The sequence below is a fragment of the Antrostomus carolinensis genome, unplaced genomic scaffold (genome assembly GCF_000700745.2).
Source record: "Antrostomus carolinensis isolate BGI_N321 unplaced genomic scaffold, ASM70074v2 scaffold17083, whole genome shotgun sequence".
NCBI lineage: Eukaryota > Metazoa > Chordata > Aves > Caprimulgiformes > Caprimulgidae > Antrostomus > Antrostomus carolinensis.
In genome coordinates, this window is record NW_010303594.1 from 1 (window position 1) to 10,118 (window position 10,118).

Here is a 10,118-nt window from a genome sequence, read left to right on the forward strand (position 1 = left end):
AAACCATTCTATGATTCTATGATTTTTTCAGTCAACATTCTCGGTTGGGTTATTGATGCTCACTAACCATCACATGTTAGGGTAGCACAAAGAACTCAGCTTGTTTTTCTCACTAAAAAAAAAGATGCAATGCCATACTGTTTCGCTATTAAAAATAAATTTCAATAAAGTGAAACATTCTGGCAGACTAATAAAAAGCATATCTTTGACTTTTAAAAAATCTTTCTCCAAACTCTTTAAACATTTAAGCAGACAGCTCATCAATGACATATTGCATAAATGCTTTGCTGTTAGAAGCAATTTTTCATGATGAATCTTTAAAGTGCTAGAATATCTGATAAGTTAAATTTTTATTTTCTTTATATGACAAATGCTTAATAGTTGTCTTAGAATCTTTCTGCACTATGATTTTTATCTGTATTTTATTACGGTAATAATAACATCTAATATACTCTCTCATATCTGTCTTGTTCTTTCTTAAGGTCAAAATTATATCCAGAGCTAAAAGCAGCAAGAGACTTCTTCCTTTCTTCCTGACAGGAATTTAAGGCAATAAATTACCATTTACAGGCAAATAAGAGCAAATTAGGAAACCTAACAGGGATATATATATATATTTTAATACATATAACCAAATATTGTTATGTCATTACAACAACTAATTTGCAGTCTTGCAAGGAAATTAGATGCTCTTACATCAGGCTATTTAATTGCCTTTCTTGCCAATAATCTGTGAAGAAAAAGAAGAAGAAGAAGAAGAAAAAAAAAAGGTTAATTCCTCCTCCTGTCTTCAGGCAGATTTCACTCCTTCATATTTTATTGGATTTGTTCTTTTCATTTTCACCTGGTGGTAACTTCAGCTGCCTCCTTCAAAGGCACAGATGATTTTTAAGGAGCAGAGGAGCAGCAGGCGATGTGTAATAACATGCAGGGCTCTTTGCAAGGTGTCCTTGCAGGGGTGGGGATGAGGATGCAACACACAGGACAGGCTGGCTCCTCAAAATAGTGAGTAATATGCTGGGAGATGGTTCTCATGGCTCAAAGACAGGGACCTACTAGTAGAAACTTATGTCCAAAGCCTCCAAAGGTAGATATAAGTTAGAGCAAAGTAGGGTAAAAAAAAATCCTGACGGATTCAGGGATTCTGTGCATCTTTTAAATGCATAATGTGTTTTATCAAAGGATGCAGGATCAAAAAGGAAGAAAATACATGGTATTACTAGCTCAAAATTGAATAAAGCGCAGGTGTAGAGGATGCCTCTCACCCAGGGAACAAGCAGAGGGTCACAGAATCACAGAATGGTTTGGGTTGGAAGGGACATCTCAAGGCCATCTAGTCCAACCCCCTGCAGTGAGCAGGGACATCTCCAACCAGATCAGGTTGCTCGGGGCTCCATCCAACGTAACCTTTAATGTTTCCAGGGATGGGGCTTCTACCACCTCTCTGGGTAACCTGGGCCAGGGTTTCACCACCCTCAGCATAAAAAAATTCTTCCTTCTATCTAGTATCAATCTCCCCTCTTTTAGTTTAAAACCATCACCCCTTGTCCTGTCACTACAGACCCTGCTGAAGTCTGTCCCCATTTTTCTTATGTGCCCCCTTTAAGTATTGAAAGGCCACTAGAAGGTCTCCCCGGAGCCTTCTCTTCTCCAGGCTGAACAGCCCCAACTCTCTCAGCCTGTCCTCACAGCAGAGCTGCTCCAGCCCTCTGATCATTTTTGTGGCCCATTTGCTTGGCAGTAGCTGGAATAATGGCCAATGCAAATGAAAACAGCTCATAAACCTGGGAACTGGCTTGGCCATGACATCCACAGGGCTCCCTGGAGCTTAGAAAATGAACATGAGTATCAGGGTGCTCAGTCCCCTGCTGAAGGTGATGCTGGAGGTCCTGCTGATGGGACAGTAGAGCTCATGCCTTTCTCCCAGCCCCAGGACACTGTCCCAGCTGCAGAGACCACCCTTCTCTGTCCCAACACCTCCAAAACACTTCCCAAATCCATCAGTCATGACACTGCTTATGCGAGATGGCTTGATGAAGTTACCTTCTTATTTTTCAGATGGAGAAACTGAGGAGAAATGAAGTGACTTATCTAAGGTCACAGACTGAATTACTACCAAAGGCCAAGACTGGTGAAGGCATTCCCCGTTTCCCAACTTGCTCCTCAATCACTAGACAAAGCATTACTCCTCCCACCCTCTAAACCTGTTCATCCTTTCTCTTAGGTTCACCAAGAAAAACAGCAAAGAAAGTCCACAAAATATCTTTTCACAGAGTAATCAATCCTTGCTCTCCAGGAAGGACCAGAACTCGTTGCAGCACACTAATTATGCTTCAGGCTAGCATGCCTATAGTCGTTCCTCCTGTCCTTTTTGCACTGAAAAAAAAAAGACATTTTATGTCATGTTTCCAGTTTCTGTCAGCATAAAAATTAATGTGCTGAGCGCAATGGCACCTTTAGATCCTTATTTTCTGGCAGAGATCACTAAGGTTACTCTCTGTCCTTTCCAAAATAAAGCCCCCTTTAAAGTTCAGAAAAAGAATTCAGCATTTCACGTCAATGTTATCAGTGGGTGGTGATGGCAAGATCAGGCCATTGGTGACAGAACTACTTCTGTCTGGATAATCCACCTTTTCCAGGCTTGCTCAGTGTGATTTAGGTGAGTGTAAGACTTATGGCTCTCGGTGACCTTCTCAAACCATCTTTTTTGCATATGCATATCCCTCAAGGTGGAGTGGCTTGTCAGGGAATGACTAAATCATCAATAACAAGCTTTTCCCTGTAGCCAAGAAGCTATTTTTCTTGCAGCCCATACTTTCAAAAATAAAAAGTGATGTAGGTCCATGCAAGCAGGACACTTGCTCTCCATCCCTTCTGAACACACCCTGCTCAAAGGCAATTTCCAAATCACTAAACGAGTTGCTCATATACCTGCTCAATAAATGAAAAGGTTGATTTTCAAATCTATACATATAGCTCTACGGGCTCACAGACAACCTTGTTTATCACAGGTTACCGAGGTGGAAATAGATTTGATTCTGTAGAACAAAAGATTAACTAAAATGGATTTGAAAGCCAAAGATAAACATGGACTTGTTTTGATTTTTTTTTTTTCTTCTCAAAAATAAGTTTGCTGGGACTGTTCAGCCTGGAGAAGAGCAGTCTGAGAGGGGATCTGATCAATGTCTAGAAATAGCTGAAATGTGGAGGCCAAATGGATGGGGCTGGGCTCTTCTCGGTGGTGCCCAGTGACAGGACAAGGGGCAATGGACACAAACTGGGACACCAGAAGTTCCAGACAAACTTAAGGAAAAACTTCTTCCCTGTGAGGGTGCCGGAGCCCTGGGACAGGCTGCCCAGAGAGGGTGTGGAGTCTCCATCTCTGGAGATGTTCAAACCCACCTGGACACTTTCCTGTGCAACCTGGTGTAGGGGGGAACCTGCTTTGGCAGGGGGGTTGGACTGGATGATCTCCTGAGGTCCCTTCCAACTCCCACCATTCTGTGATACCTCTTGGCAGCACTTACCTGCATGCTCAGCAGCCACAAGCCAGGAGTCATTCCTCACCCATCAGTTTTACATGGCCAAAGGCATTAAAATGCTGCTTCTTGGGCAGTTCTGGACAGAGCTGGAAAGTGTTTGAGGAGGAAAATAGAATTTGCAGGACATCTGCCATGGCTGAAATGACAGCAGCCAAGAACGAAACAAGGCAAATGTCCTGCGTGCAGTGAAAGTCCTGCGTGCCACCTCGTTTGCTGGCCTGGGCTTCCTCCCATCCAGACACTACATGAGTCAGGGTGCATGAGAATAATAATTACCCAAAATTTCCTTAGACAATTTTTAAAGGTCTCTAGGTGACACTTGACTAAGAGCTGCCAGAGCTAAGCAACCTAGACACCAACAGTACCCAAAAGGAGTGCAAGTGTTTAAGAAGCTTTAAAAAATATGATGCTTTCAACACCTCAGGGTGGACAAACACAGACAGGAGTTGGTTTGATCTCCTTGAATCAGCCAGAAATTAGCCAGTTGCGGTCCAGAAACCCAGTATCACACTAGCATAGTTCTGTGCTCGAGGCAATTTTCACCGTTGGTTCAAGACACATGAATGGGCACCATGGAAGGGATGATGCCCCATGAAAGGGCAGTTAATGACAAAACAAAGGGAAATGGGTTTAAGCTGAAAGAGGGGAGGTTTAGATGAGATATTAGGAAGAAGTTCTTCACTGTGAGGGTGGGGAGACACTGGAACGGGTTGCCCAAGGAAGTTGTGGATGCCTCCTCCCTGGAAGTGTTGAAGGCCAGGTTGGATGAGGCTTTGAGCAACCTGGTCTAGTGGAAGGTGTCCCTGCTGATGGCAGGGGGGTTGGAACTGGATGAGCTTTAAGGTCCCTTCCACCCCAAACCATTCCATGATTCTATGATTCTATGATGCCAACAAGAATTATATGAGGTGTAATGATGATCTCCTGAGTTATGATATTTAATAGGGAAATATTAGAAAGCATCCATATACTGATTTATTATTATCTCAGCTTTGAATTCAAAATGCATTTTTCAACATTTTTCAAGCCAACGTCACAGCTCGTTACACTGCATTTGGAGGAAACAGCCACAAGGTAAAAATCACACATATGTAAGGCAGCAGATGACCTTTCCTGCACACCACATTTACATCTTTTCAGACCAAATGACTTTTTTTTATATTTTTTTTTGCCCCCAGGAAGTTCAAAACCAACCCTAAAGCATTGTTAATTACTGCACCACAAATGCAGCAGCCGAGCAGACACCACACTTAGCACATTTAATCAGATGTGTGTTGCCTACGTAAGTCAATTAATTGAGGCAAAGGGAGCTGCACTGATATCCTGCCTTAGAGTGATTTCCCAGGACTCTCCTGGAAATGAGATGACCCATCTCAAGAGATTATTTCCTACTAAAGTCATTTTAAATAACTATATGAAAAAGAAACTAGAAGTTACAAGTAGGGTTTGATTCTGTCTTTCAACAGTGGCCTTTCATTATCTTTGGAAATCTGAAATTAAAACTATTTTAAAGCTGTATTAAAATTACCAGAGCAGTATTTTTTTGAGTAAATGTGATTTGGGACAGGAAAGTACAGGCATGCCATGCCATGCCATGCCATGCCAGTAGGTTTCCCTCTCGGGCAGAGAGAAGGGATGTCAGGAACAGTCCTCCCACCAGGCTGCACGTACACATCTATTCAAAGCACAGGACTATTTTTGTATTAATCAAGAGCAAGCTGATTAAATCTGTAGCTTGACAAAGAAAGGGAATTAAACCAATGAAAACATTCATTTTAATACAAAACTTTTATGATACTGTAACTTGGGGAAACAAAGCCCTTTCTGAGCAATCCCATCTGCTCCACTTGGCTTGTGCTCTTGGAAAGAAACATCTGTTTGCATGAAGAAGACAACGGGTACATTTGTCTCTTGTTGGTTTTATCTTCGAAAAAGCATTCAAAGGAATTTTAAGCGCCAAAGTTAAACAATCAGATGCTAAAATGGAGAGCGTGGTTGCGAACATTTGTTTATGACTTTGCTCTTCGAAAGGAAGTTTTTTTAATTCCCGACCCGACACCGTTGCGAAAGGACCTTTTATTGAAAGGCATCTCCAGGTAAGGCTTTAAAAAAGCCAGTTCTTCATTCCTGCCCACCTTGGCTAAGCAGTTATTCAACAGGACAAGGCAGTAATCAGATTTTCCATGCAGCTGGCAATTCAAATAAAAAGGATTGCTGCTCTGAAGATTAAAAAAAAAAAAAAAAGAAAAGAAAAAAAAGAGAGAGAGATAAGAAAAGGTATAATTATGGATTTGTGTATTTGCCAGGACTTGTTCAGTCTAAAAAGCAAAGCAGAAACACAAAAACAATTTATGCTCAGAATGACAAGGATGAACTGTTATTTGCTAAGGATTTGTCATGTTCAAAATCAGATTTTTCGTCTCTTTCTATAAAAAAATTTAACTGTGGCATTTCTGCTATAAAATCCTGATACCGTTCCGATTATGTTTCTGGTGTGAAATGAATTGTTTGCTGTGATGCTGACCAGTTGTGACACGTAACACAGTTTTCCTAGAGCAGCGTGCATGTTTATTGCTGTAAAATGAGATTTTTTTTTTTTTTTCAGTTCACAAACAGCACCTTGTTATCACTTGTGTGAAGTCACGTAGTTTAAATGAGAGAGAAGAGAAAATGGAAATACCTGTCAAGCAGAAATTTGGGGGGGAGGAAGCTTTCTAGTAGTTACGACTAGTTATGGTAGTACTTATGGCTTAAGTTTAATGATGACAAAATAGTAACGGGAATTTTAAAAAGTCTGGATTAAAGTCCATATAGGTTTATGTACACGTTCCTTTTCCTTGCACTTTACAATATAAGAATATAAGCTACATTAAAAAGTTGTACAAACTTAAATTGCATTGAAATTAAAGGCATTTAAATTAAAAAATTGAAATTAAAGGCATTTAAATTAAAAAAAAAAATGCATTTAAATTGCATTTCAATTAACATCGAACTTAAAAGGAAACATCTCCTGGCATGTCTATAGTTGTCCTGTGCATTTTTTGTCATATCTTGATTTCTCAGCTTGCTGATTATCTATCTAAAAGAAATACTCTGCCATCACTCCTCAAATTGTCTCTATTGCATTCTTGCTTGGGCAATGGTTGCGTGCGAAGCCACTGTGCCAGAAGTGATGGCTAAATTGCCATTAGCTTCCCTCATATTAGCTTTAATTCAGTATACTATTAGTTTTATTAATACTGTTTAGTACTTCATATTTTTTTTTCTCTTCTATGTATATAAAAGGTAGATAAATGATTCTTTCTGCAAGCAAGAGCATGAACTGAGTGTAAAGCAAGTGAGCAGGCACGGAGCTCACTAACCACACAGCCACCTTTTGCCACTGACTGGAATTTTTCCCTGGACTAAAGTTTCTCTCTAAGAAGAAAAAATACTTTCTGCAAGAAAAACAAGGACAGAGAAATTCCCCTTTGAATTTTTAGTGGCTGTCTCACCACCTATACAAGGATTTCTACTACTGAATAAATAACTTATTTTAACACGCAAATAATCATTTATATGAAATAATTGATTTTTTTTCACCTATTATATCACTGCCATAAATAGATCCATTAAGAAACGTGGCTAGCCAGACCAAGCTGTGTCTAAACTATCCGTGATCAGGAATGAAAGATGCTTCAGCATTTAGAGAAGTAAAACAGAGAGGAACCAGGCAAGGGATAGGTGAAGGTTGAGGGGAACTTCACATCCATAAGATGAACACCATTTCTGCTGGCAACAGATCACCTTAATGAAAAGATAATGGTGCAAAACACATTGGAGGCAACAAAGATGAAAAGATAATGGTGCAAAACACATTGGAGGCAACAAAGAGATGTGAGTCCCAGCTCCTAGAGCTGATTTGACAGCAATAAAGAAGCAGGGAGTCTAAAGAAGACTTTATCCAAGGCAGGGAAATCAAATGTCATTAGAAAGAAAATATCCCATTCCACATGGGCAAAGTCTTCACTGGTGCATGTCTAGTTGGACCAGCAGCCTGTCATGGTAACCTGCTCGAGGTCAGAAATGGGAAGGATATTGGTGTTATTTAACTAACCTGTTCCCTTTGGTTTTATAGGCTGTTCCACTTTCTTTCACAGTGCAATCAAATTGGTATTACTGACTCGATGCAATAATTTTCCATAACTTTATACAAGAATTTCTCCTTTACCTACACACTAACAGTGACAAATAAAGTTACTGGTTCATAAACTAGCTAGCAATAAGTGAAATTAATACATATATCTTCTTGTATCTATTTCATATACACAAGGAATTTAGATGAAATGGAGAGAAGATTTAAATTTTTCTCTTTTCCATACACTATTTCAACTTCAGCAAAAGCTCCCCACACTCAACATTAAATATGCAATAGGTTTCTCACATGATTATTTTAGAGGCTTGCATATTTTATTAGTAACTAAGGCAAAAATTGAGCTATACTGCAGGAAAATTAGGTAATAATATTTAACCAATAGTGTTAATAGTAGAAACTTCTTTCATTTCACAAAACATCAACAAAGAAACAAGGAAACAAATAAAAAAATAAATAAAATAGCTTTAAAAGATTTAAATAACTAATTTTTTAAAAATAAATAAAATTGATTTAAAAGAAATTAAGCATCTGATCTTCAAGTAAGTAGGAAACATGACTTACCGTGGAAGGGACAACTGGGTAACCCAAGCACACAAATGTCATTGAGATCCAAAGAATGAAAACAAAGTTGAACCTGCATAGACTTGAAAGAAAAAAAAACTGCCATCAGTTAAAATTTCCAACAAAAATCAAGCAAAACAACATGCAATATCGTGGATTTTCACCGGGTACAAAGTAATCTGCCGTGTGTTTACCTGCTCATTTTTACCTCAGTGTATATGTACGTACATGCGGTTACACTACCAAATTCCTCACGTATCCCTTCAATCCTTTCTTAGATGACCATTTTATACCAGAGTTCAGGAGTGAAAATGTCATCAAAGCTGATTTTATTATGACTAATTGGTCCTTGTTTGGCCTTTTCTTCTCGTGAAATGGGAAAATGGCAAAGGACCCACGTTCAGTTGCCATTACGAAACTACCAATTGATTTCATTTAAAGCCTTCCATTAAAATGTCTCTCAAGTGGGTTTGCTGTTAACTCCGTATCATCACAGCAAAGGTGGTCAAAGGTCTAAAGATTTCAAAAATACCTTTCAAGAATTTTTTTTTACCACTTCCAATACATCATATTAAGACCTTGGAAAACCTGCCAGCAACAGAAAAACAGTAAAAGTGTGATTTAAGTAGCAAGTTCCTCAAATAACCTTATTAAATTCAGAGCAGCTACAATACATAATCATATATATAACTTTTTCCTTTTTCTCCCCCCGCCCCTTTTTTTTTACATGCTTAGCTTTTAATACACCCAATTTTTAAGTGTTTTTCTTAGAACTTAAATTCTTTGGATGTTAATTTCTTCTCTTGTATGCACACGTCCAAAGAATTTAAGTTCTAAGAAAAACACTTAAAAATTGGGTGCTTTAAAAGCTAAGCATGTAAAAATTTACCCTACGTTAAATTTATTTAATCAAATCTTCTGTAGGATTAACAAACTCTGCTAATCTCCCTCAAAGCAGCAAATGTTTAATATCTAAGAGCATCATTTGTTCCTGCAACAAATTTGATTGTGCCACATTCGATTTAATTGTTCAACATTTTAGAGGGTCCTGGGGTTTATTTATAGACAGATTTGTAAAAGCAGAAAGAGACCCACAAAATCCGTGAATTTTAGACTGCACAGGTAAGGAAATGCTGAAAACCATTCAATTCCATATTTTTTTTTCTTGGAATGAAAACACTAAGGATCTTTTTTTGACAGTCACCCAGTGTTAGACATGCACACCAGTGACTCAATAGCCTCAAACGTTGCTTTTCCTTCAATGTTTACATTGAAAAATCAACGTACAAGGGCTCCAGAAGGGAACTCTGTGTGAGTCTTCGTGGAGACATGAGCTGTTATAAATTGTGGCGACTTTAACTGGAACATTCAGTCTCCTGATGCAGATGCATTTAATTCCAGGAGGCAGAATGCAGTAAGGACTTCAGAGAAAGCCAGAAGAAAGACAGTGGCATGTAAAAGCCTTTAGCAATTTTTATAGAACAATTAATAATTTGATCTCAGATTGTGGTTGAATAATTTTTTATCAGGATCACAGTTGCTGGAAAAGACCTTTAAGATCATTGAGTCCAATCATGAACCCAACACTGACAAGTCCCCGACTAACCCGTGTCCCTCAGCACTATGTCTACACAATTCTTCAATCCCCCCAGGGATGGGGACTCCACCACTGCCCTGGGCAACCCCTTCCAATGCCTCAGAACCCTTTCAGCAAAGAAATTCTTCCTCACATCCCATCTCAACTGCCCTGGCCACAACTGGAGCCCATTTCCTCTTGTCCTGTCCCTTGGTCCTTGGTTGGACAGACCCACCCCCACCTCTCTCCACCCTCCTCCAAGGGACTTGGACAGAGCCACAAGGTCTCCCCTCAGCCTCCTTTT

General features: G+C 39.4%; 1 protein-coding gene across 1 annotated transcript; it reads right to left on the reverse strand.

Moving 5' to 3' along the window:
• Positions 1–5,551: 5,551 nt before the first annotated feature.
• Positions 5,552–9,629, reverse strand: NPS (neuropeptide S). Its single transcript, XM_010164161.2, has 3 exons — positions 9,604–9,629; positions 8,239–8,326; positions 5,552–5,761 (listed from the first exon to the last, which is right to left on the reverse strand). The coding sequence occupies exons 1-3, from the start codon at positions 9,627–9,629 to the stop codon at positions 5,552–5,554; spliced, it is 324 nt and encodes a 107-aa protein (XP_010162463.2).
• Positions 9,630–10,118: the final 489 nt, after the last annotated feature.

Bases quoted from the DNA above. Each gene is read 5' to 3' on its own strand.
- NPS (XM_010164161.2), bottom strand. From the start codon at position 9,629: ATGCATCTGCATCAGGAGACTGAATG. The intron at 8,327-9,603 runs TTCCAGTTAAAG...GTTTTTTTTTCT, and splicing joins CTGCATCAGGAGACTGAATG to TTCAAGTCTATGCAGGTTCA. The intron at 5,762-8,238 runs GTAAGTCATGTT...TTTAATCTTCAG, and splicing joins ACCCAGTTGTCCCTTCCACG to AGCAGCAATCCTTTTTATTT.